The 27,498-nt window shown below is 46.2% G+C and overlaps 1 protein-coding gene across 1 annotated transcript; it reads left to right on the top strand.

The window, feature by feature from the left end:
• The first annotated feature begins 2,640 nt into the window (after nucleotides 1–2,640).
• LOC121046903 lies at nucleotides 2,641–5,407 on the top strand. The gene is made up of 2 exons (XM_040501624.1): nucleotides 2,641–5,313; nucleotides 5,402–5,407. The coding sequence occupies exons 1-2, from the start codon at nucleotides 2,641–2,643 to the stop codon at nucleotides 5,405–5,407; spliced, it is 2,679 nt and encodes an 892-aa protein (XP_040357558.1).
• The last annotated feature ends 22,091 nt before the right edge of the window (nucleotides 5,408–27,498 follow it).

Raw genomic sequence — 27,498 nt, 5'->3', positions numbered from 1 at the left:
CTAGTTCGCAACTGACGATGCGTAGTCGAGAATAGACAACTCGTGACGTCAAGACGAGACAAATGTCGTTCATGACGTCACGAACGAAAACCATGACAGGGCGGCACCGAAACATCTCGGCGCTAATATGAGGTGGTAAATTGTACACGTATAGCAGCAAAGTACCAGACTAAGACGGATATATTACAGAAAATGGAAAGAGTAATGGAAACATAGAATGCTATAAGGACTCTAAGATCGCTAATCGCTGGTATCAATATTTCGTTACATTGACGTCTTCTAATATTTCCAACGAGCATCCAGTTGCTCCTGTATACATTTTCCATATTTAACCTATATGGAATGCTGTAGTTTCGTCTTGAGTACAGAAATAAAATATCTCTGAAGTATTTTCTTTCATAATGTGCGCTAAGAATAAAATATTTTCGAAATTTAGTTTGACAATTTCGAGCACTATCATTATCTCAGTGTATGGCTCATGTGCCAAAACTAATGGCGGCATTCTTGAGGTTAATGAAGGAAGAAGTAGAACGGGGGGGGGGGGGGGGGGGATACTATCAAGCGGCAGATATTTAAGGCTGGACGTTTGAGACTCCAGTATAGAACACGACGCATGAATTAGATACAACAGTTCCGTAAGTGTGTGGTCCAATCAATCACTTGGCAGAAGTTCAGCTCTGAAGCTTTTTGATGGCGAAAATTTCATCGAGGCGTTTATGAGTCGCCGCTTTGAACTTCTGAGATAATATGTTCGCACCATCGAAACTAAAAAAAAAAATTAAGATAGAAATGTGAGGTAATGGAGGAATCAATTTTCGTCCGCCATTAACGTGCGATATTGACAATGCCCGATGAAGAACAGTTTCATGACCTCACCATTACTTCGTAGAATGTGAAACTGCTTTCTGGGCCACAAGATGACACCGAATTTTGAAAACGGTCTATTGATCTCTGCGGAGAGCAAGTCGTCTGCTTCTTGCGCAGGAGTTCCCGTGACGTCAAAACGAGGCCAAACTCTTCTTGGCTGATTGAAAAAAAAAAAAATTGTGGATAGACCTTAAGGCATCTAGCATTGAGGTCTACCCACTATCCTTTCAATCAAAGCCAATCAGAGCTCTGCATTGTTTTGACGTCACCGTAACTCCTGTGCTAGAAGCAGATGACTTGCTCTCCACATAATCACTCAACGTCTAAGAAACGTGGAGTGTTACTTATTCTATTCACGCTTCTTGCTTCGCAATTTGTTCTTCTGGGCTCTAACAACGGCTCAGTCTGATTAACGGGGAAGCGATAATAAGGTGCTCGGGGCACGCCACACCCTGTCACGGGTGTGGAGCTGGGAAGAAAAGAAAAAGAAGAGAAGAGAGGAAGAAGAGGATTGCGAGAAACGACGGGCAGGTGCGGGAGTTCTGACCCGTCGCTTGTTGAAGCCGGCAACGCTCCGGCTACTGAAGCTTCACAGAAACCGGCCCCGCTCCGGTTCCTGAGACCCCGGCCACGCTCCGGCTTCTGAAGTCTCACCGAAACCGGCCCCGCTCCGGTTCCCGAGAACCCGGCCACGCTCCGGCTCCTGAAGCCTCACCGTAACCGGCCCCGCTCCGGTTCCTGAGAGCCCAGCAACGCTCCGGTTCCTGAGAGCCCAGAAACGCTACAGTTCCTCAAGCCACGAAGAATCCGGCAACGCTCCGATTCCTGAGGCCACGACGAGCCCCGCCACGCTCCTGAAGCCCCGCCACGTCAGGCGTGAGTCGAGCTCTTGTGGGGACTTGACCACGGGGACTGCGGTCTGCTTTGAACTTTTCTTTCTTTATTGTTGATAACTACCTCCTGATTTCCTTTCATTATATTGTTACGTATGTACATGCCTTTGCCTCACCTGGTCTTGTCTCAATCATTTCGCGTGTCGGACCGGGCGAACGTGACAATTGTGGCGAGCCTGCCAGGATCCCATTTACCATCAGTTTAATTGGATCACTCCGTCCGGGACACACACGAATTGCTAGAGTCAAAAAGACTAGCATGGAGAACGAGAAATTAATGGCGGTGGGAAAGGAGTTGGGTTATCAGGGAGATGAGTTGAAGAAATGGATGGAGGATGAAAAAGCTAGACTGCGAGAAGAAAGACCGTGGGCGCGACAGGAACGCGAGAAGGAATGTGTCCGGTTGGACAAAGAACGCGAAGTTCTGGAACTTCGGTTGGCAGTACAAAGCGCAGGGGCGCCACGTCAGGTTGCAATCCAAGGTATAGGTGAAGGAGAGGCTACTAACTTGGCCGCGACAACCGGCGAGGCGCGACAATTTAGCCCTCATAAGTTAATTCCTCAGTTCGAAGAAGGAAGGGATGACTTAGATGCATATTTGCTACGCTTTGAACGTACTGCAACGGGAATGGGTTGGCCTCAGCAGAAATGGGCGACGACTCTGAGTGTGTGCCTCACTGGTGAAGCGTTGACGGTAGTGGGTCGGTTGTCGCCAGAAGACGCACTGGATTATGCGAAAGTGAAGCTGGCACTGCTTCAAAGGTTTCGCTACACCAAAGAAGGGTATAGAGAACGGTTTAGGGATGCAAAGCCCGAAGAGGGAGAGACGAGGAGACAGTTTGCCGCCCGTCTCGCTGGGTATTTTGACAGGTGGGTTGAGATGGCCAATATTCAACACACGTTTGAAGCCCTCCGTGACAAGGTCTTGGTCGAGCAGTTTCTGCTCACTTGCTCCACCAAGTTGACTATTTTTCTCCGAGAGAGAGAATGCCAAAGCTTGCAAGAAGTTGCGTCAAAGGCGGACCTGTTCCTAGAGGCTCAGGCCCAGCCTACTACGAGTAAGTCGAAAATCGACGAGACGAATAAGCAGTCTAGTGTGGCGGCAGCAGATAAGTCTAAAACAGGAGGGGGCAGGAAAGCTTTGCGTTGCTTTTTATGCAACAAAATTGGGCACAAAGCGGAAAACTGTCATGGACGTCCGCCGGTCTCCAAAGGAATTACTTGCTGGCAATGCGGGAAAACTGGACACCGTGCAGATAGCTGCAGGTCAAAGCCTAACGACAATCACCAGGCGTCATATCTTTGGACGAAGACAAGAAACGGAGAGGTGACCGAGCCCGAAGATGGCTTTGTTACCCTCAAGAATGGTGACAAGATTCCGGTTGTCAACTCGGCAGTAGGACATCCTCCCAAGTTTCTAGTGGAGAATCTGCCAGTTGTAGAGGGAGATATGGGTGGCCACAAAATAACTGTCCTCAGGGACACGGGCAGCAACACCGTCGTTGTTCGCCAAAGCTTGGTTCCGAAGGAAGCGTACACGGGAATATTGAGCCCGGTGTTTCTACTGGACAAAACAGTAAGGCACCTTCCCGAGGCCGAGATTATGGTTAGGACACCATACTACACGGGAAAGTTAACAGCGAAGTGTGTAAACGACCCTCTGTACGATCTGGTGTTCGGAAATGTGCCGCTTGTACGAGATACCAATGACCCCGATCCAAACTGGAGTTTGAATGTGAAAATGAGGGAAGCTCCTATGTCGGCGACAGAGCCAGCCGATGAACAGAAGACCGGGACGGAAGGCGTCCTGGCGAAAGGGACACGTGTGGAGTCTCTAGAACGCTCTGCTGACGAATCTTTACTCGAACGGGGCTATAAAGAGTTCATGGGCACCGGGGGGGGGGGGGGGGGGGGGGCTGTGCAGGCCAAGAAACCTACATGTCGACCCCCGCCATCGCCTCCCGAACTGCGAGTACCTGAGGTACCACTGCTTCAAACAACTAAAGAGGAGCTCATCCAGGAGCAAAAGAATGACGAAACCCTGAAGAAATGCTTCCACGACGTTGGGAAAGTAACCAAGAAGCACAGGGGCAGAACGAAGTACGAGTTTTTCATTAGGAATCAGCTGTTGTACAGGAGCTGTACATACAGTTCCGGAAGAAAAACCGACCAGTTGGTTCTCCCGAAAAAGTTTCGGCGAACTGTCACCGGGATGGCACATGACGGAATAATGTCAGGCCACCAGGGCGTGAGCAACACAATAGCACTAGTGTCTGAAGAGTTCTTTTGGCCGGGTGTCCAAAGCGACATTAAGAGGTACGTGCGGTCGTGTGACATTTGCCAACGGACGGTCCCCAAGGGGAGAGTAGGCAAGGCCCCCTTAGGTACCATGCCGACGATTGTAACTCCCTTTCCGAGGATGGCCATTGACATCATTGGTCCGATTGCTCCAAAATCAGACTCGGGGAACCGATACATCTTAATCATGGTTGATGTGGCTACTCGATACCCCGACGCGGTAGCCTTGAAAACCATCGGGACTCCGGTAGTAGCGGAAGCTTTAGTTGACATGTTTACGCGATACGGCGTACCGAGAGAGGTCCTTAGTGACCGTGGTAGCGCGTTTACTTCAGACCTGATGAAGGAGGTGGGTCGCCTGCTGTCAGTGAGACGCCTTTTGACTACTCCCTATCATCCCATGAGCAACGGGTTGGTAGAGAAATTCAATGGAACTTTAAAGTTGATGCTACGTAGAATGTGTCAGGAGAGGCCCAAGGATTGGGACCGGTATCTGCCAGCGCTGTTGTTCGCTTACCGGGAGGTGCCCCAGTCCAGTTTGAGATTCTCTCCATTTGAGTTGTTATATGGGAGAACGGTACGGGGGCCATTAACTATACTGAGAGAAGTCTGGTCCAACGAGGCGTTGAACGAGGAAACAAAAACGTCGCACATCTACGTCATGGAACTGAGAGACAAACTGGAGGAGGCCTGCAAACTGGCACGTCAATGCTTGGATGAAGCCAAGGTAAAATACAAGGCGTATTATGATCGGAAGAAAGTCAACCGAGAAATGAAGGTAGGGGATAAAGCACTAATCCTCCTTCCAAGCGACAATAACAAGTTGCTCATGCAATGGAAGGGTCCCTTCATCGTCACGGCGCGAAGAAATGAAGTTGACTATGAGCTGGCGATTGCCGGAACGAGAAAAGCCTTTCATGTAAATATGCTCAAAAAATATGAAGAGAGGACCGAAATGGACCCGGCGGCACCGAGGTGCAGCGCGGCAACAGCAACTGACGATGACAACAAAAACGATGAGGAAGGCGCCATAGACGATGTCCCGACTCTGTCCCTGACAAGACAACAAAACGGGCAAGACGTACTGGTGAATACGGCCCTGAGTATAGAGGAGACGAAACAAGTTGCTACTTTGATTGGAGAATTCGGAGAAATCTTCTCTGATCTACCCGGAAAAACAAACTTGATTGAGTGCGATCTGAAGCTGACAACTCAGGCACCAGTGCATGTTAAACAGTACCCTCTGCCGATAAAGGTACACGAAACAGTGGAAAAGGAAATAACAGAGATGTTGCGGCTGGGAGTGATCGAGAGATCAACATCACCTTTCAACGCGCCTATAGTATTAGTGAAGAAGTCGGATGGGTCCAGCAGGTTCTGCATTGACTTTAGGCGGCTAAATGACATGTTGGTAGCCGATGCCTAGCCCATTCCCAGGGTAGATGTCACGTTTGCTAAAGTGGGATGTAAACGTTTCTTCACAAAGTTAGACTCAGCCAAGGGATATTGGCAGATCCCCATGACAGAATCATCGAGGCATAGAACAGCGTTCTCAGCTTTGAGCGGTCTGTATCATTTCAGATTCATATCGTTCGGCTTAAAGACAGCTTCCGCGACTTTCACGAAGCTGATGCGGATCCTACTAAGAGGCATACCGAATGCACACCACTATATCGATGATGTTCTGGTGGCAACGGACTCGTGGGAGGAGCACATAGATGCACTAAAGGCTATATTCGGAAGGCTGCGCGATGCGGGGATCGCAGTCAAGCCAAAAAAGTGTGAAATTGGATTTCACGAAATCAGCTTTCTCGGCCACAGATTAGGATCAGGCAAAGTAGCCCCAAGACAGGAGATCCTGACGAAGATCCAAGTGGCGCAAAGGCCGACAACAAAACGACAGGTCAGGTCCTTCCTGGGTTTGACTGGATTCTACAGGGAATTCATTCCAGCTACGCAGAGGTGGCGGCTCCTCTGACAGTGTTGACCCAAAAGGGAACTCGCAACGAGGTGCAGTGGGACGACGAGCGGGAAAGGGCATTCAAGCGCCTGAAGGAGGAATTGTGTAAACCTCCAATCCTCATGGCTCTCGACCTAGACAAGGAATTTGTGCTACGTACAGACGCCTCAAGCGTCAGTTTGGGAGCAGTCCTTCTACAGGAAAAAGATAGCGTACTGCACCCTGTCGCGTACGCAAGCAGACGGTTAAGCAAGGCGGAAAAGAACTATGCCACGATTGAAAGGGAATGCCTGGCACTAGTTTGGGCCGTTGAAAAGTTTGCACTATATTTATATGGCAAGCATTTCCGAGTGCAAACTGACCACCAGCCGTCGGAATTCTTAAATAAGGCTAAACACACCAATAGTCGAGTCATGCGATGGAGCATGAAGATACAAGACTATAGTTTTCACGTCAAATACATTAAGGGGAAGGATAATGTAGGTGCAGACTACTTAAGTAGGATGTAAATAAGGAATTTAGACATAGAATGCCCTCGTGCCTATTTTTTTTTCTTGCTCGATAGCGCATGGTGTAATACGGGGATCGAGTTACTGGTTTCGAAGTGCAAACATGGTTCTTTTTTTTGAGGGGGGAAAAGGTACGCAATTTAATGTGAATTGAGTTTTATTTCGAAGTTCTTCACGCTTGATTTTTTTTTTTGGTACTTTGCGCGCGAGCGTGAAATGAAGGAGCTGTGTTACATCGGGGGCGGTCAAGAGTGTAGACTGGTGCTGCGCGTGCGAGTGCTACGAGAACGGATGCTTTCTTTGCCAAGGCTCGAGATCGCCCAGGTCAAGAGTGAGTGCTGCGCAAGTGCCGGCAGGAATTACCGTCAGTCCGAGACTTTACCAATGGACTTCAAGATTGACGGTGTAGAAGAAGTTCAACGATGAACTTCTCAAAGTTGGGGGGCATTGTCACGAGTGTGGAGCTGGGAAGAAAAGAAAAAGAAGAGAAGAGAGGAAGAAGAGGATCGCGAGAAACGACGGGCAGGTGCGGGAGTTCTGACCCGTAGCTTGTTGAAGCCGGCAACGCTCCGGCTACTGAAGCTTCACAGAAACCGGCCCCGCTCCGGTCCCTGAGACCCAGGCCACGCTCCGGCTTCTGAAGTCTCACCGAAACCGGCCCCGCTCCGGTTCCCGAGAACCCGGCCACGCTGCGGCTCCTGAAGCCTCACCGTAACCGGCCCCGCTCCGGTTCCTGAGAGCCCAGCAACGCTCCGGTTCCTGAGAGCCCAGAAACGCTACAGTTTCTCAAGCCACGAAGAACCCGGCAACGCTCCAATCCCTGAGGCCACGACGAGCCCCGCCACGCTCCTGAAGCCCCGCCACGTCAGGCGTGAGTCGAGCTTTTGTGGGGACTTGACCACGGGGACTCCGGTCTGCTTTGAACTTTTCCTTTTCTTTCTTTATTGTTGATAACTACCTCCTGATTTCCTTTCATTATATTATTACGTATGTACATGCCTCTCACCTGGTCTTGTCTCAATCATTTCGCGTGCCGGACCGGGCAAACGTGACACGCCCTTCGTTTCTTAAATTGTCAGTGATTATAGCCTATGTTATCCATTTAATGGCTGCCCGATCGCTCCGGAGGATTGGGCCGGGAGGTCGATTGCTCAATTCCCTCTCTTAGCACTCCTCTTAGTGCAAGGGGTGCGAGCGCCTCTCGCGGAGAGTCGAGGCAAAATGATGGGGAAGCAGAGGGAAAGGGGGGCATCCAGCACGGGGACAGCCCCGCCCAACCCCGTCGGAGAGATTGGACATGTAGCCGCATACAGCGCCTGATCAGTGATTAACGGTGATCACTAGAATTAAGAGTGTCTCTGTGCATGTCTGCATCGAGTGTCGCCGGACCCGAGAAAAGAAAAGATATAAGGAAACATTTGGACGGTGAAATGGCATCGGGGCATTAGCCAACGCCTCGCGTCGGCGCAGAGTCACGCCAGATCGTGGGCACATTAGAAAGCACAAGAAGAGTTTAGGCTTCTTTTTTTTTCCGCCACTGATGCTTCTTCATCGTTTCGCCCCGCAGCGATCGGTATATGAAAGTTCTCCAACTAAACATTAGTTGACACAATATTTTACAAGTAACGACAGCCAACACCGATCGCTGCGTATATTTAGTGGACATAAAACGTTGTCGATCACAAAGTCCGCCCTGCGTTTCTTCATCAGCCTGTTCTTGCGGCAAGTGCCAGAACTAGATGGGACGTTTGGTTACCTTTCTTCTCTCCGGCAACGGGCAGGCATTATGAGAATACAGGAGGCTACAGAGATGGGTGAAACGCGATTCATTTATTTTACGCACCCCAACGTTTTTTTTTAGAGACCTAAGATATAGGTGTTTCCCAGAAGATTGCAAATTTATGCTTGTGGTATCGTATAAGCAAGGATATTCATGGATCAACACATATATACATATATTTGTTTGAGTAGATATATCCCGTATAGGTAAGGGTGACGAAAATATTAAATAAACCTTCCCAAAATTACGAGACTCTTTCATAAACTCATGTAGTCGTACCGTATCACTTTTGGCACGTGAGGAATTTTCGAATATTGATTTAATTGCAATTTGCAACAAGCCATGAAGTTGGGCAAGTTGGTGCATTATGAAAAATGTGGTTTATTTTGTGCTGTTTCCAATTTTTCATTGATTTAATCTCCAGAAGAAACGCGTGTCTCTATAGGTTCCCGGTTTCCGCATTATGGGTAAATGTTTTGTTTTTTTTTACGTTTTTTTTATATTGTTTTATAACTTCTTGCAGAAATGTAAGAGAGATGATCAGTCGTCGAGCTATTTGGGCAGTCTTCTTCCCACCTTTTATTCGGTTAATGCTTGCTTCGAGGAAATCACGATGCTAGACCACAGTTTCACCACTGCCGTCAGGGACATATGAAGCGGCGGTAGAACAATCACGTTGCCTGGACCGCTGCCCCCGAGCTCTCGCCCTACTCCCATAGCGAATAAACCTATTATTAATATTAAATCTGAGCAAACTATGCCCGTAAAGCCACCGTGAACAAAACATGGCGAAGACCAAACAAATCTGGCACCCCTCTAGAGGGAAGCCAAGCGGAAGAACACGAAGAGCGGTGGAACATGGTTAGGCGCAACGAAAACAGCCAGAAAATGAAAACGCGTCTGGCAACGACAGGCCACAATCAGACGTAGCGAAGCACATAATCCTGACGTGGTCCTTCGTCGCGGACTAACGCTTCTTCCTTTTTTTTTTTTCTTCCTTTTTGTCCTTTTTCTACCCACGCAAGCAGATGTCATTTCCCGGGGAAGTGCGCCTTATCCTCGTTCTGGTCGCCGGAGAATATAGGAAGAGCACGAGAAGACGACAGCGCGGGAAGCTATTTATGCCAGGCGCGTTATAAGGATGACGACTGCTGTCCTTGTTCGCGGCGTTCCGGAGCTGTGCCTGCCTCGCCCTCAGGAACGAGCCGCCGCCATTGTCGGCGATCGACCACGCGTGGTCCCCAATGCAAATAACGACCTTGCCGAAGGATGCCCCGTAATACGTTGGGTTGGAAGGGTTTGTGAAGAAGGGGTGCGAGATCTGACGTGCATCCTTCACGCGTGAACGTTTAGATTTTTTTTTTGGCCTGCAGATTTTTTTAATGTCTTCTAAAGGGCCAGACTCCGTGGAGTGAACCATAGGCGAACAACCAACGAACTTGTGGATGACGACATGTCCACTGTGTGCGCGGCGCTATCGTCATTGTTTGGACGTCACGCGCACAACGAACGCTCTTAAATAAAATTTGTTTAGGTTGTTTCTTTTATTCGTTTTTGTTTTCTGCATGTTTGTGTTGTGAAGTCCAGCCACTGGATACTTGCAATCATGATTGACGATGTTCTGCGATTCAGCTAACGCAGCATAAAGCGCCGTCTGTTTATTTTAGAGTTTCGGTTTAATCAATGCCAATTCTTGGAACTTGTTTTTTTGGCCAGCTGCGTACGACACTCCTCGTCGCTAAGGTCATGTTTAGAGCGATACTATGCGTCGAATATAAGCCCCAAACGACACTGCAAATGGCGCTTGAATGGGGAGAGTCTACGGGTAGATAATATTGATATCCAGATTCTGATGGTGATGATAAAATCGTTGCTATTTACATGCAAAAAGGAATACACTCCGGTTCTGTTCCCTAAAGTAATCTGAGACAATATATGATGATGGTGATAGAGTGACAGTGGCGTCACCTCATGGTCGATCTCGGGGTGAATGGTCAAAGCTAGAGGCCAACCGTTTCAATCATAATCTAGCTAGGATACACGCCTCATATTGCTCTGCTCGGAGCAATGTCTTCCGTGGGTTTTGATCGGTTCGTGATTGGATTTTGCGACACGAAGCTCTGACGACAGTAGACATCGTAGAATTAGACCAAGTTTAAAATCCTGTGTGTCCTCGGCATTTAATTTCGAAGAAGTCAAGGTTTGAAATAAAGAAAACAAAAGTTATAAAAAAAACAGATGTGATTATAGTCGGTTACAAGTCAAGAAGGTAGGAGAAGCTCCTCCCACAAGTGTGATGCGCCCTTTTCAAATCTCTCCGCAGTCGAAAGAAGAGTTCACTGGAAACGCTCCTTGTTCCGCTTCAATGGATTCCCACTTGTCTCCGATCCCACTTTTTAAGAAAGCGACCTTTGTATTCATCGGAGAGGGAACCGAGCCCCTGAAAGCAGCCTTTGTATCCATCGGGGGGGAAGCTAATCCCCGAAAGTCGTGTTTGTTTCCGTCGGTGGGGGAGAACTCTAATCTCCCTCTCGTGGCTTCCACAATGCTGAGTCAAAGTCGAAAGATAAAGCAAATATGTACAGAAAGGCAAGACCCTCCTCGCGCGTTGGCCGCGACGTCACGGAAACGGTGGGACGCTATTGGATGCGGAGGTGGCGGAGGGATATCTGATTCCCTTTGAGGGGCATTTGCCGCTACCTTCTTAACCTGCAACTGACTATAGTTTGTTTTAGCAACCAATGAAACCCTCAAAATGTTAACAAAGCACCCTAGAGGCCAATGTGACAAGCGAACACACAATCTAAAAAAAAATTATTAATAAGTCACTTTCTATGGAAAAAACATTGTTGAGTGTATTTAAAAAAAAGAGGCAACGACGCAACAAAAGAAACAAAAAGAAAAGGGATATATAAAAAAATATTTCTCTACTGAAATGGCGTTTCAGTCAACACCGCTGACACGGCTTCTGATTTACATATTCGCCTCGCAAATTACTGAGGAATCGATGGAAGATAAACAGACCATACGGAAGAATTGTCGACAAAATGTTTGACTAAAGGGTGAATGAAAAAAAAAAATCAGACGCCATACTTGATGAATCAGCGGTTGAAGAAACTTATCGCAGGAGCAAACTAAAAGCAGGATGTAGGCTTTTAGTTTTCCCGAGGTGTTTACACTTCAAAATGTTGGAAGGAAAAACCAGAACCTTTCGAACGATTCCAAGGCTTTCTAAGAATAAAATGGAAACATTTTCTCGTAAGATAAAAAGGAAACTTCCTCTGCAGCGACTGCACTTTTTTAAAAGAAAGATTTTTAAAGGCATTACATGAGGCAATGCAGTGTTTTGGATTGATAAATTAATACTATTTGAGTTTTTTTTGTCCCTCGCAGACTCAAGAAAAGTGGGAAAAGGGCTTACCAGTGTTTATTCATAGGAAGTTTGGTCGAATATCGACCCTGCGCCACAAAAACTACATTAGTCCCGTCATCCAGTATTGATGGAGTAATGAAAAGCAGCGCATTGTTACAATTAAGCTGCAAAAAGAAGTAGGGATCTTGCTCTTCAAACCTTATTTATGTTTTTCTCTTGTGGCATCTTGTGTGGCAGTTTTATTGACTCTTATGTTGAAACGCCAACTCTTATTTCGTCTTCAATTTGCTCTTCCCTATAATCTGATGAGTAACTAAGACTTTGGTTTGTGTTTGTGTGTGACGTTGATTGTTCTTGTGCTGCTTTTTTAGAGCGCACCTCTTAGGCACCCGTTTCCGGCTTGAGCGGCGTCGCCGTCAGCGTAACCACGTGATGCATTATGGGACGCGCGACGTCACTAGGAACTCACTGATGACGTCATCAGTGAAAACAAGGATGCCAATGCCGATGACATCATCAGTGACGATGACAATGCGGATGCCAATGACGTCATCCGTGACGTCACTGATGACGTCATCAGTGACGATGACGATGACGTAATCGTCGTCGTCACGTGAACTCACAGGGTCACGTTACCCCCGTGAGGTCACGTGACCCCGGCGACGTCACGTGACCCCCGTGAGGTCACGTGACCCTTGTGAGGCGACGGCGACGCCTCTCGGAGGAAGGAGTAGCAGACAGGGGCTGTGCTCCAAATCTTACTCAAATGGATCCGAGTTACTCCGTCGGGTTGTGTCACGTGACAACACAGATAGAAAAGCGCTGGACACGGGTAGGTTTTGGGACGCCAAGGTACAAAACCCTTACCCTGGAGTCAGATCGAGTAAATTTTGGAACACTGCCAGAATGAGGAGGTGAGGAGGAGGGGGGAGGGGTATACCTTCACCTCAGTACCCTTCCCTCCTCCTCCTCCTCAAGAGCTGCGCTCTAATTCGGTGTTACAGGGAGCTGTAAACAGCTTTAATTTTTTTTTCTTCAAAAGATAATCGCATTTGTTATCTGTAGTACAGAGATTAAAATGTTATTTGCTTTAATTTAATTTCTGAAGCCGAATGAAAATATGTTTACGCCTAGATATCTGAAAAAGAAAAAAAAGAGTTGCAAGCTCCGAGATGCATATATTCTTTGTAATAGTAAAACATTGCACATAAAGTGTGTTTCGTTTGTAATGATGTTCGTCAACACCAAAGCCTCGAAACCGCTCCTGGGCACAAACAGCGCGCATTAGAATGTTTCCTTCTCAATTTCTGCCTGATAGCCTCCTCTTCTTGTTTCTAATGCACTTTTTTTTAATTTTGTCTTCCCCTCGTTTTTGTTTTCGTTCTTTGTCTTGTCTTGGACCGGTAATGTTCCGTCTTGATTACCACTGCGGAGCCCAAGCAGCTTGAACAATTTATGCTCCTCTACATTTCCACCTCGCTTCACACGGCAAGCGAATGAACCCCTTGGAAAAACCGAGTTTGTCGCGGTTACCACCACCGTCCAGTACGTCAACAGATACGAGAAGAGACTTAGATAAACTCACGAAACGCTAAAAAAAAAATCAACTGGACTCGTAGCCACACACATTTTCCGAACCAGGCTTCTTCTGCTTACCAATTTCAGCCTCGCAGCACTCATTTCTATAAGTGGGGCCCCGTCGGTTGCTGCATTTTATCTTCAGTTTGGTTCGCTGCCTCGCACTTTTATTGCGCCAGAAAAAAAAAAAAATCTTTAAAATGAGGCGGGAGCAAGAGAACACGATAGAGACCCAGCGCTGCATGAGAAAGGATGGTTTCTCACGCAGACCAATTCCAAACAGCCGTTGGGTCTCGGGAAAACCGCTTTCTTTTCGTTCTTTCAGCCCGCCTCTTCTTGACCGCTCTGGAGCACTTCTGGTCTGCTTTGGTCTCCTTTTCTGTGCACTGCGCGCCGAAATTGGAAAGTTTCCTCGCTCTTAGAAGCGTTCGCGCCGCCCGCGGCGTGAACGTGCGAAGGTCGAATGGAATCGAAAATTCAGAGTGGTTCCTAGCTGCGATATGTTAAAAAGAAGCTAAGGTGAAATGGTTCTAGCCTTGAACTCAGTAAGTTGTGTATGACGCCGGACTATTCGATTGTAGCTGCTTTTGTACGACATATCGGCGCCCTGTGAGGCGACCAATATGGAGTGTAGAAGGGTGGTGAGCTGGGCTAGTTGGTACGGCCTCAACAGGATTAAAATCATCGAACAATGTTAGGGAACTGTTGAAAACAGAAGACAGCGTCTTTCCTGTGTTCTGTTTTCTTTAATAGTTTCCTAACGTTGTTCACTGATTTTAATCATGTTCTACCAATATGAAGCTGGAATGTTTATCTTGAAACCGATTTGCTGCAAGCGCTGCGTTAATTATAACAGTTCCTTTCTAATTAATATTAGAAAATTCAACTTTCAAAACAGATATCAAGGAAAAAATGTTTTTGTGTTGGATTACCTTGATTATTGTCTAACTTTGCTACAAAATGTAAACCAGTACCATTATTACGGACGACTCGCCAACCTGCCTTCATGATAAAGGGTGTTAAGGTTAAAATACTGCGGGGAATTTCGGTAAAGTTTGAAATAGTTGAAATTTAGACAATACAATAACTGAGCGCTAGTTCTGTAAATTTGAGATAGACACTTTTCAATGCTATAGGATGCCGCGAACAAAAACTATTTTGGCAGGATCTACAGCTTTTCTCTGACCCTCGTTTAAAGCTGGGCGTCGAAATATATACAAATATATGCGAGTGAATTCCTTTATTGGGCTCTCGTCATATACCGCGACTTTATTTTCTACCACGCAGTGGGTATTGAATTGCTGACTTGATTTTTAGCGTGCCTTCTTTTAGTATGTCGGGAAATTTCTCTCGTTAGAAAAATAAAAGCGTTCCTAAGCAAGCTTGTAGTGCGGCTTTGACATTAACAGTGTTCGGATAGCTACGAAAAATGCGAATGTGTTGCCTAAGATAGTTTAGCAAACATAACGCGCTTCTCAAACTGTTGGACTATTCAACTCTCCTGCGCCAGACTTATGAGACTCAGCCGTAGCCTTACCTCACGATCTGCTGCCTGTCGTGTCCGGTGACGATGATATTCTTTACACGTTCATGCTTGTTTGTGTGTTATAAAGTTGATTTGATGTAAAAACGAAAAACATATAATAATAAAGGAGAGTAAGATACTTTCGCTTAAGAACAATACATGGAGACGGAACGTCGGCACTCTAGATCTCATCCAGTTCAAGGCGGTGGAAACGATAACTAAGCAAAAGCTGATCGCTTCCACCTCTTTTTTATGAAACGTCGTAGACGTAGATAGCGCCGACGCAGCGATTGGAACCGAGCCTCCAGCCGAACGTCTCTCCACGGCCTGATTGGTCCAATGTTCTAGCCGAAGACTCAGGCTACACTCCCACCCAATTCGTGCTCACATTCGGCCTTAATGTTGGGACGCCGAAATTTCAAGGTCCAGGTCTTCTCTCGTGTCGGTGTTGTTGGTTCGATACCCCGGGAAGACAACAATAGGCGCCAATGTAGGCGTGGGCTAAACCACATCTATGGATGAACCGGTGGAGCCATTAAAACGTCTATGCGTCGAGAAACTGAAGGAGAGAAGGAGACGAGAGCGTGCGGGGGCGTCAGACCGCCGAGTCCTGGTTCGAATGATTGGCGGAGAAAGGCCTCTGTCTCTACTCACACTTCGAACACATTCAATCGCCGAACGCCGGCGTCTAAGCTAAAAATTCTGACTTAAAAAAAAAAAAAAGTTGCTCGAAACCGAAACCGAAACTGGACTGGAGAGGAAGAAGACATGTAGAGGAGAGAGTTTACCATTTTCTTAAAACACCTGAGACCCTGGGTGAGGAAATCTTCACATAACCAGAAGAAGAAGAGACAGGGAAATAAGTCGGTCAGACGACGTCTCAAACTCAGAGCTGCCGGAAGTCACGTAACTGCACCCGACCGCGTTTACTCTTTTTTTTTTTTTTTTTGGGAGGGGGGGGGGGGGTTCTCGCTAGGCGAAGCAGATGAAAAACGTGCAGTTCGCACGTCGCACGACAAGAGCGAAAATCGAGCACTTCATGCTTAAACATTTTTAAAACCAAAGACGGAGGCTACAAAGAGGGACAAACTCCTTCTTGGGTTTTAAAAATGTTGAACTTTAACCAGTTCGTCTGCCTTATTACGTTAACTTCGTGCGTGTCATTTGCGCGTTTTTCAAGCTATTACCAGTTCGTGTTCGTAAGCGGCGATGTATTCAGCCAGGTGAAGGGGCGACGGCTCGGCGACGTCTTTGTTATCGGGCGTGTTGTACGAAAAAAATCCTAATTGTTTTTATCGGTACAATATTTCTCATTCGAAGCTATAGATTCGCCGGCAACGCGAACAAGAGTTCTGAGGGAGAGGTCTCACACCCGTCGTCCGACGCCATTCAGTCCGCTTCGTTCAGCCGTCCAGCCCGCTACTCCCGCGATACGACGACGTGTTGAGAATTGCGGCGAGAATGCACAGGGTGGCTTCCGGAGGGAGGAGGACGAGGAGGAGAAAGGAAGATGCCAGCTACTCGTTATGCAGGCATGTGATATCACCCCTCATAAATCACAGAAAGGCACGTATGAAAACATGGTGTACTCGTTATCCAAGTGGCCTTCTGCATGGGTAAGTGTCTGTGCCGTACCTATCGATCTCTGTGGCAGGTCAGACGAAGTTGGTGAATTCTGAACCGCCAAGGTCGACAACGGCTTGCTCGTGGTAGCTCTGTATCTCTCGCCTGCGGCACTTCCCGAATATTTCGTACAAGGCCTAGAAGAACTTCATACCAATCATGCAGGAAAACATCCCATTGACCTCGAGAGAGAAAGAGAGAGAGAGAAAAACTTTTATTTTCGCTCCGAGTCCGGAGCTTTGGACCCCGAGGGACGCGCACTCGCTCTTCTGTTGTGCCTTATGTTGTTTCCTAATGTTGAGGAAATCAAAAACGCCGAGCAGTCTTCGACAGAGCCCACAGCAAGTAGGATTGCCTCGAGAGTATATCACGTGCACCGTCAAAGTGTAGCCTTTAACGCTGTCTCGTTTTCCCGCCTTGATCCTGCTGTCCTGTTCCCTGGCACCGGCAGAACTTAGATAGAGTGGAGCTTCCAGATTTGAGGAACTACGTTTCCTTTCTAAGGACAAGCGGTGAGCGAGAATACCAGAATATGCATATGTGTATATAGGAGGAGGGGCATACCCTCCGCTCACTAACCCTCCCATCCTTCTCCTCAGGAGCTGCGCTCTATTTTGGCTGTTTAATTGTAAAGCTCTATTTCGGCTGTAAAGTTGTAAACGTCTCATTTTTCTTCTTCTTCTTAAATCAGCGTATTTACAGCTTTTTAGAAGCCGAAAAAAATGCGTATTATATTTTGTTTCTATTTTTAATATTGAGAGCCTGCCTTCGATGACTCACGACTTTTATAAAATTTGGGGGTTGTGTCTAAACCATAGAGAACGGCACATGACCGCGGAGAACTGAGTGAGCGCGACTCAAACCGGCCACTTCTTGATCAGCGGTTTTCGGGCGGGAAAAAAAAAAAGAATATCGAGCCGCATATTGTGATCTGGGTAGTTGAGCTCTCATATGCCATGTACAAATAAAATTTTTGGAGAGCATCAATACCCTCCCAGTATCCCTTGAAGATACGCAAGCCGTCATCATGTTTTCATTTCTTGTTTCATGATTCCTTCTTCGCAATTTTTATTGGTTAATGTCGCATTCTTATGGGCTTTCGAACGACTGTAACATGCTCTGAACGCACCATGTCCTGCGTCTCTTAGCTGCTCAGTGGCTAGTGGCAACCGAATTGTGCCTAGCGAAGGCGCGCTTGCGTAAATGTCGCCGCTCTATCTTCCGGCTAAATGTAGTATAGAGGGTTTTAACATCACTATGCGCATAGCTGAAGTTGCTGAGCAATTAACTAGCTGTGGTAGTCTCTTAGCATATAAGCTACATCAAAACAAAAAAAAGCGGAGTCCTATATTTTTAATGGTTTTGCAGAATGGCTTAAATTCCGCCAAACAAACTCATTTCATCACGCAAGCATTCATCATGATGCTACACACATATGCTGGTTATAGCTCGCCTGCTTAGCAAAACTGGACGGGATAGCAGACATGTACGAAGAACCCAATCCTAGCCATCCTAATATAGACAATGACAGAATACATCAGTGAGATCCAAATGTTTTCAATGGCTCGATCATCCGACTTTTTTGTTTGAAAGTGACTCGAAAGGTACCGAGTCGTTCTTCAACAAATCGTTAGTTTTGCAGAAAGAACGTGAAAAATAAACACAAATACCGCGGGCCATATTTGCAATGTCAGAACTTTTTATAAACGCAAACGCCCCAGGAATAAAGAGAAACGAACAAGCAATTCCAGGAAGGGGAAAACGTCGTTTAGTACCAGTGTAAACAAAGAAGAAGTAGCAGAGAAGGAACTCAATGGGTCTGCTTAAATTCGGCAGTGGCTCCGTTTAAAAATCGATGACTGCGCCGCAGGCATTCAAAGCAAGGATTCAGGTTTAAAGGGAATGAAGTATTCGCGTGCGTTTCTTATTAACGATGTTTTTCCAACTCGCTTCTGCTGTTGGGACCAATGGCGTGCTCGCAAAGTTTTGATGGAAAGGCAGATGATTAGTTGGGAGCGCCGGAGAACAAACCGACCCGCACTGAGCGCGTCTGCTTAATGGCACTTCATAATTTTTTTTTTTTTTTTTGTGCACTTTTTTTTATGTTTATTCGTTTTGACGCTTTTTATGCGAATGGCGAGGGAGATTCATTTTGAATGTGAACTGGAAAGTAAAAAAAGGCTCAATAAAATCGCCGGTCGCTGTGAATCAAATATATATATAAACAGGGTCGTCGAGATAAATCCGGAAACTTCATCATATTTAGGAAAACACACCGAGGCAAAGATAACATGAATATCGACCGTTTCCTCTGCTTTGCTCGGTCTGCCGTAACGTCTTCTGGATGACAGATTATCTTAGCGTCTTAGCAATGCTGTAAACTTGTGTCTTCTTGCAGGCGTGACCACGCAATGAATTGCCTAGGCGACTCTCCGGCGCGAAGCGATTCAAGTATTGCTGCCCTCCTGTCGTATTCCCCGCTTATGTTTTAGCAAGTCGCGAATTGTTTAACATGCGATGGTCTGCTGTCAAATCGCGTGACCATAGAAGCGCAGTACGGCCGTTTAGCTTCCTGTATTGTTGAGAGACGAAATCTGGAAAAAGTTCGGATTTATATGCACGACACTGTATATATATACCGGGTGTTCATTTTTAATTCAAACAGATTTATTTAAAAAAAAAAAACAAAAAAAAAACGTGAAAGTTACATTTATGCTGTTTGTGGAGGTGAGTTATACGGCCAGGGGGACATATTATAGGGGGCTAATCGTAACGATCATTTGGCTAATTAACTAAAATTCGATAAATAACCTTTTAATTAATGAAAATAGACATATGGTCCAAATTAGAAACTTGCTCAGCGTCATCGAAAAGCACTAACTCAGTCATTTTCAGAAAGACTTCGGGCGCGTGAGAAGCGTAGTAGTGCACTCGTGGAGCAGGTACAAAGCTAGCGGTTGTGATAAGGCGCCCGCGCGATTTTTCCGTCTCTTATCTGGCCCCAGCCTTGTACCTGCTCCACGAGTCGTAACTTTAGTGCACTACTACGCTTCTCACGCGCTCAAACTCTTTCTGAAAATGACTGAGTTAGTGGTTTTCGGTGACGCTGTGCAAGTTTCTAATTGGAACCATATGTCTATTTTCATTAATTAAAAAGTTAATTAACGAAGTTTAATTAATTAGCCAACTGATCGTTACGATTAGCCCCCTATAATATGTCCCCTGGCCGTATAACTTACCTGCACAAACCGTATCAGTGCATCTTTTACGGATTTTTTAAAATAAATCTGTTCGAATTAAAAATGAACACCCGGTATTTATCTATATACAGACAGGGCCATTCGGAACGCCGTAACGCATGAGTAAACCTCAGGCAGTTCTTTCCGAGACATATATAAAGTACTGAAGTTGCACTTCGAATCGTTGTTAGTTTTTTAGATTATTTAGTGAGTCGATGTTTCGGCCTAAGTATATACTTTTTTTTCTTTCGCGTGCGTTTAGTTAGTAAGATTTTGAGGTATGTAGAAGTACCGCTCATTCTAGAGGTTGTCTTAAAGACAAGCAACCGTTTTGAAAGTAGGTTTGATTATTATTGCTGGATATATACTTGGTGTTCGTTTTTCATCACTATTGCACAAATAAAGAAATCCAGGACAAAAGAAATGTTATTCTTGCAGTTGGACACCATCCCATTTTGTATGAATTACCGGAAGCGTGGGTTTTGCACTAGACAGTGGCGCTGCCGTGCAGCTCCCTGCAGAGCTATTTGGCGTGCACATCGCAAGTGGCAGCCGACGGACAGCAAACATAGCGTTCCCATTTCTAATCAGTGTCAAACTACCTAAACATCGCTTCACAAAAAAAAAAAAAAAAAAAAAAAATCTCGGGTAACAGTTGACTTTCACGCCTTTTACTTTAGAGATGGTGATTGAAGACGCAGATCCCCTTCATACGCTTGCCAAAACCGCCTCAGTCATCTAAATCACAGTAGACGAAGCTCAGTTCGTCAGTGAGCGAAGAAGCACGCCGGAAAAATTAGGAACGAAAAATACCTCTCACGTAGTTTTTATCGATCACAACCACTGGTGAATATCATCCTATATTACCGGATCGACATCAATCACACAAGCGCTTCGTAGACCCAGATACACAAAACGATGGCGCTGAGTTAGCGTAAATGCCCCTTCCACCGGGAGGACGCCATTGAACCTGAGCTTCGAGACATACCTGCGGGTCGAATCAACCGAGAACAGAAGCGCAGCAATCCTAGATGCCGGTAGGTTTCCAAATATTGAGGTACGAAACTTTTGCTCCCGCGCGACATCGAGAAACACGGGCGAGGCAAGATACGGTCGTGGCGGTCGCATAGTTAAGTGGCAATGTTACTAAAAACCACAATTGGGAAACTCACACTGGAAACCTGGGCCGCCGGCGTCCACCGAGACCGAGCTAAATACGATAACAGCGCCACCCTTTAGCGACGAGTTGAAACATGAAAGTTGCTTGAGGAAGCTACTGCGAGATCGCCCTGCGAGATGGCGCCACCGGCCCTTGCCCGACTCGACGTGCATCTGCAGTTCCCGGAGTAGACGCTGCGGAAGAAATGGGGGCGTTGCAATCGCCATTAGCTCGGTTCTCGAGTACGGATCGGAGCCACTTTTTTTAAAGCAGGCTCTATGGCAGTTTCCCAACTGAGGGGTTCTAGTAACGTTGGTAAGTGGAGACGCAGACGGCGCGTACACACGCACCGCAATGCTCAAGCTGCCGTTTGTGGCGCTGCCAACATGCTGCCAAGGCGGAGCGTCGCGCCCCCTTTGGGCGCCGCACGCTCCCATTTACTCACATCAATGTGGGATACCTGGTTTATCGCGAAATCATCCAATCCTGGGAAAGTACCTCCATTGCCTGTTCTGTCGGCAGTCAAGACAAACACCGAGACCAACATTCGGACAACCAATGATAGAGAAAGTTTTCTGCACAGAAGTTTCGGTGACGTCAGAAGGACGCCGGGCTCTGATTGGCTTTGATTAAAATGATAGTGGGTAGACCTCAATAATAGACGCCGCGAGGTCCACCCACTATTCTTTTAATCAGTCAATAAGAGCTTGGGGTTGTGACATTATCGCAACCCCGGGAAAGAAACAGACGAAATAGCGCTCTGCATATTTCGTGATGTGATTGCTCCGGTGGCGAGTGTTGCGATGGCATTCATCGGGCTGGTGAGAATTTGGAAGTTTCGAGGAGACTATTCTGAACAAGTTTTGCGTATGTTTCATTTCCAAATCCGCAGCCGACGCCTCGGTCCTACGGAGGCAATCATGCAGCACCGAAAATGCGTCGTCACGGCGTTCATGGCCATCGTGCGTACGCTATCACTAACTAGACCAATTGCGCCCAAGGAATGTGCCGCAATACTGGGCTGTTTTCTGCACGTGACTAGTTTATCCGGTAATAGAGGCAGCGATCTTTACCTTCAAAGTTGTATGATGCATGAAATGCAGTATTTAAGAAGGTATTGTTTTAATTTGTTTAGAAGACTACATAGTCCTCTACTGTATAATTGACGTGGCATCCGTATATAGGGTGTCCCAAGTCACCAGGCTCGATTAGCCGTTGACCCTGGCAAGAAACTTGCCAGGGTCAACGGCGGGCGGCGACGCAGACGACCAAGTCGAGCTGCGGGGCGGGTTTGGCGCGTGTATTGATAGATCGCGCTACCTCCTCACCGAGACCGCTCACGACCACCATGGTTTATTAAACTGAACATTACCTTTTTTGTAATGTACCCATGGTTAAAAAATAAATGCCGACAGTAAACGCAGAGCTTAAAGAGGAAAAAAAAAAAAACGCGTTTGCGTAACGACGGCGTTTTTGCTGCTAACGGATTTCGCCTCCGAGTCGTCTGGTTTCTTTCGCTGATCGGCTACAGCTTCGGACGCTGCTCCCGACGCCATCTATGAATACGCGCGCCACACGCACCCCGCAAATCGACTGGGTCGTCTGCGTCGCCATCCGCCGTTGACTCTGGCAACTTTTTTGGCCTTATATTTTACAGAAAAAGAGCTACGCTTTTTAATTCTGCAGGACAAAACCGACCTGTGAAATACTCTTTTGACGAAACGTTTATACTGCTACGGGCAGGCGTCGATTTTTATGGTCAATTTTTGATCGAGCCTGGTGACTTGGGAAACCCTATATATATATCGCGAAAATTTGTCATTATCGTACGTGGTCTCCAAAGACGACATGATTGAAAGTATGCAGATGTATAAACCGTACTTGATCGAATGAATCACTGTTTTACGAAACCGCCGAAAGCCAAAATAAACGGCATAGCCAGACTTTGAACTCAGAGCCTTCCAATGTCCGGTTGGGTGTGCTAACAACTACACCACTCTTTTTTTTATTGCCTGTTTATCACTGGTGGCATACATAGTTATCAAGGTAGACTAAAAAGGTAAAACCATCAGTCTTCCTGGTTAACGTCAGAGCTAAAGGTTTTTGATGAAGGTCAAGTCCTCCAAAGGTGTTACTCACTCAGGTTGAGGCTGCTGCGCTCTGTACAGCTCTTTAAGGAAACGTATGTGTTCTACAAAATACTTATACCCCGGCCGCACATCGATATCATCATGACGTACCGCCACACGGCATCGCCATATACTGTGCAGTCCCATGAGCATGAACATATCCCAAGGTACATTATCTTCCTCTACAGACAAGAACCGAATGCCGTGGTATGTTAAAGGGAGTTCTTTTTTATAGTGCTCTCAAAAACGTCCCAAAAGAACACTGCGTCCCAGCAGTGCAAAAACACATGTTCATTAGTTCCTGGCTTTTTGCACAATGAGCGGTTTTCTGACCACGCTGCTGGTATGCCCTTTTCAACTAAACAAGCTTTTACAAGAAATGATCCGCTTTGTAACTTGAAGAAAAATGTTTTAGTGCAAGCGGGAATTTCCATTTTCTGGACTCGTTTAATAACATCCTGCCCTTTGCCTGCGCTGTACATCGATCGATACAAGGGTTGGAGAGAAAGCATCTCGATCAGGTTTTTCGACAACCGCTTGCGTAAAACGCCAGACAAATGCTCTAATAAAAAACGGGTTGCCAAAAACTGATAGGCCCCGATAACTTCCTTCAAATAACCCTGGACACCAAAGCTGATTTCATCGCTCGTCGCTACTATAAACTCGGGCAGCAGATCGCGAAGCCTTACCTGAACTACAGTACGTAAAATAGGGTCTCTCTGGTCTCGAAGAAAAAGACACCTGTTGACTAGCTGTCCGATAAGCAAGTGCAAAAAACCAAGACCGCCGGACTTGACCCTACAGAAGAGATTTTATTGGTTTGATCTTTTTCACACCGAACACCAAATAATAACAGAAAATACCGGATGTATGCGCTGAATATTGATTCGTAAACAATACAAAACTCTCAAGACATACCACAGCCTTGCAGCGAAAAAAGTGTGGCCCACAGTTACACGCGAAAAAAAGGGACAAGAACTTCCTTCCCCATTTCAGAGTCTTCGCACGGAGTGATTAAGTTTCATCGTGCCAGTACTGGTCGCTAGTGCGATAATGCTCCAAAGGCATTCCGAGATAACGCACCGGCGTGGAGGACCATACAATGCCTTCGCACACAGTTGGCACGAAGGGCCAATTACCGTGCCAAAAACCGTTACTCTTGTGCCAGTTCACTGCGCTACACGTGTGCTCACAAAAGCTCTTGGTTACCTCAACTGCTCTTCGAACACTTTTTCCGTCAACACAAAAAGTAGTTACGTCATCTGCGTAAAACAGAATACGAACTTCGGTAGCTTGTAGCTTAAACCCACGTACATGACTGTTATTGATAATGCTTAATCAAGAGGGTTCAAGAAAAATACAAAACAGTAACGGCGAAATTGGACAAACCCTGTCGCACAGACGAAAGAGGCCTAATAGGCTCACTGACACGCTTGTTGATAACGAGGCTGGTGGCACAGTTCTGGTACGCCTTCGGCACACCATCACATAAAACGAGACCCAGATTCACATGCTTTAAGATAGAAAGATGAATTTCGTGAGATACGCGGTCAAAAGCTTTCACTAGATCGACCTGCAACAGTGCCACCTTACAGTCCAAACTATCACAGCATTCTAAAATACTACGTGCAACATGAATGTTCGTAACAATACATCTTCCCTTGATACCACACGTCTGGTGTGGGCAGACAATAATGTCTAGTACACTTTGTGATCTGTCAGCGAAAATTTTTATCAAAATCTTATATACAACGTTCGTCAAAGTTATTGGACGATAAGAACCAACAAGACTGAGTTTTTCAAGATCGTCCCTTTTCGGAACAAAACTCTTGTGCGTATACATAAAAGATGGAGGCAAAACATTCAAATTGTGCGGCTCCCTGAACACTCCATGCAAAAGAGGTGCAATTTGGTCTTGAAAAACTTTGTAGAACTCTCCTCCTAAACCCCCTAACCAAGCGATTTTTCGATCTTTTTTTTAAATTTTCAGTTGCTTTTCTTAAATTCCCCAACATTACTGGCTGTTCTCAACTTTTCCTCACGCCGTCCTCTCGCTTTGGCGTCTGGAATCCGTCTTTACTGGGGGAACGGAAACTAAAAAGCTCTTTTAAGTAGTCTACGAACACGCATTCAATTATTTCGCTATCGCTGGCTACAGTTCCTCGGCGTAGAATTTCGCTTATCTCATTCTTAACCGGCTTACGTCTTTTCTATTCCGAGGGCTCGTCTTGTTGGAATCTCCCCAAGTGATGACCGTTATAATCGCGCTCGCACCATGGCCCTTTTGTACTGTTCAGTATCGAGAGGTTCAAATTTTTATCTCAAATGGCTATGTCATCAGCGAAAATGCCTGGCGTACCACATTCTTCCTGCAGCCACCATTTGTAGCCGTTAGGCGCCCGATTCGGGCTTGAACGGCGTTGCCGTCGGCGTCGACGTAGCCGCGCGCGCTGCATTATGAAACGTTTGTCCGCTAAATTTAGCGCGGAAATCTTTCCGCAAAAATATACAGGGGAAATTTTCATTGCATACCCGGTAGGTCAGCCGTGATCACTCCCGAAGGGCGAGCCCCGCACTCTCACGGTTGTGAGAGGCCTGGAGGGTCCCTCGTGGTTAACCCCTGTGGGCTTTACCAAGTCTCCCTCGGTCGTAATATACGCGGTGGGTCCGCTTCAGCGGCCACGCCCGAAGGCCGTGCCCGCTCTTTCACGGTTATGAGAGCCTCGAAGCGTCCCCGTTCGCGGTGGATCTCCATTGCATACGCAGGTAACATGGTTGTGTTTTTCGCGAACATTCCAGCAGCATCTCAGGCACCTTCGCATCAAACTCGAACAAATGTCTGTCAGGCCGGCCTTATACGTTTGATCCAGGCCAGTGTTGGACAAAAATAAACGTTCTGAAGGTAAGTTACTAAATACCTGTTTCATAAAGTATTTAAAATACTACTCAAGTTACTTTCCCTGTAAAGTATCTTGAGTAGAGTACAAATACTTAGAAATGTAATTCAACTACTTTTGAAGATACTTCCGCATTGCTTACTTTGTATGGACGTCAGTGACAAACACAATTATACAGTTGCGCAAATCTGGTTTACCACAATGGTTTATTAGCACGCGCCCGCATAAAATTAAAAAAAAAAGCATTGTAAGGTTGTTTTTTGCCTGCTAACTATGACGAGCAGGAAATCACTGATACGTATTGCAAAACATTTCTGGGACAAGAAAAAAAAGAAGTCACTTCAGTTATATAGTTAAAAGGCTGAACACGCATCGCTTAACTACAACTCATATTTCCTATATGGGGAGTTCACTATTACACGGAAATGAGTGAAAGGGTAACGTAGAGAGGCATTGGTCGCACCTTTTTCAAGTAGACTGCGTTCAGAAAGGCACACAACGTGGGGACGCTTTGTTGGCATTTTGAGAGGTTATCCTTCTCGTATTCGGTTGTCTGGCCTGTTCTCTGGTTATCAATGTTCGCTTACAGACAGGGTTCGCGAGAGCAGTAAGTGCCAAACTGACGACAAAAAAAAATGAAACTCGAAAACTCAATGTTTTGCCGTAGCGGGGTTAAATATGTATACAAGCAAAAAAAAGTGTCTTCTTTTCGTGTCGACTTTTGATTTTCATCTGTTTGTTATCTTTTGACATTGAAGTCTGTATTGTTGTCGTGGGTCGTTTCCCGTTCTGCGTTGCGCCTCAGTGTGGCAATTTTTACTTCCGCAAAACCACCCTTTTGTTTGAGAATTTTTGGGGGAAACTCTAGGAAACAAAAGGCGCCTTTGGGAAGGCGACGGGAAAAGCTCTATTGTACGAACTTTGGAGTAAAATATAAGTCCCAATCAGCACAAAAGCGTGTTTTCACGAGCTCGATCTAAGTCACCGTAGCTTATCGAAGCTAACAACCGGATTTGGTTGCTCGAAACAATGTTCAGGTTTGCTAGTGCCACGCCCACGCCACTTTTTCACATAAAAAAACTAAAAAAATGGCGGAATGTCAAAAATGTATTTGAGATAATGAGTACAAAATACTCAGAAATGGGATTAAAATACAGTATCAAATACTCTCGATCAAAAAAGTATTTGAAAGATACCGAGATACTTCACAAAAGTATTTGAAATACCGTATCTTGAGTAGAGTATTTGACATAGGCGCAAGTCTGATCCAGGTACAGTTCAGTTGAGCTCGCCTGTAATCAACCTTCTTGTCTTTGCTGTCAATATAGCGGTATGCTGCGCGCGAATGAGGTTAGGTTGTGCGCAATAAACCCAGTACCCTCCTTCTCACGACGTCAAAAGTCTATAAATTGCCCCGCTTAGAACACAAGGACGTAATGCTAACATTCCCGCGTAACAAGTGAAGGCCAACGCTGGAGACAGATTGGAAACGAGTGTTGCTTCACCGCTCGGCTTCCAGTCGAGTTTGAGCAGGACGTTGACGCAATCGTCGTGTCCAATCGGTGACCAGCGTTGGCCTTCACTAGTGACGACATCTTTATCAGCACTATGGCTTTGTTTTCTAGAAGGGGTTGCTACGAAGGTATCTTGGGAGGATTGCTTTCAATA

This window comes from Ixodes scapularis, unplaced genomic scaffold, assembly GCF_016920785.2.
Source record: "Ixodes scapularis isolate PalLabHiFi unplaced genomic scaffold, ASM1692078v2 PGA_scaffold3__209_contigs__length_174095766, whole genome shotgun sequence".
Taxonomy (NCBI): domain Eukaryota; kingdom Metazoa; phylum Arthropoda; class Arachnida; order Ixodida; family Ixodidae; genus Ixodes; species Ixodes scapularis.
The sequence above is the reverse complement of the archived record's forward strand: the minus strand, read 5'-3'. Positions and strand labels throughout refer to the sequence as shown.

Bases quoted from the DNA above. Each gene is read 5' to 3' on its own strand.
- LOC121046903 (XM_040501624.1), top strand. From the start codon at position 2,641: ATGGCCAATATTCAACACACGTTTGAAGCCCTCCGTGACAAGGTCTTG.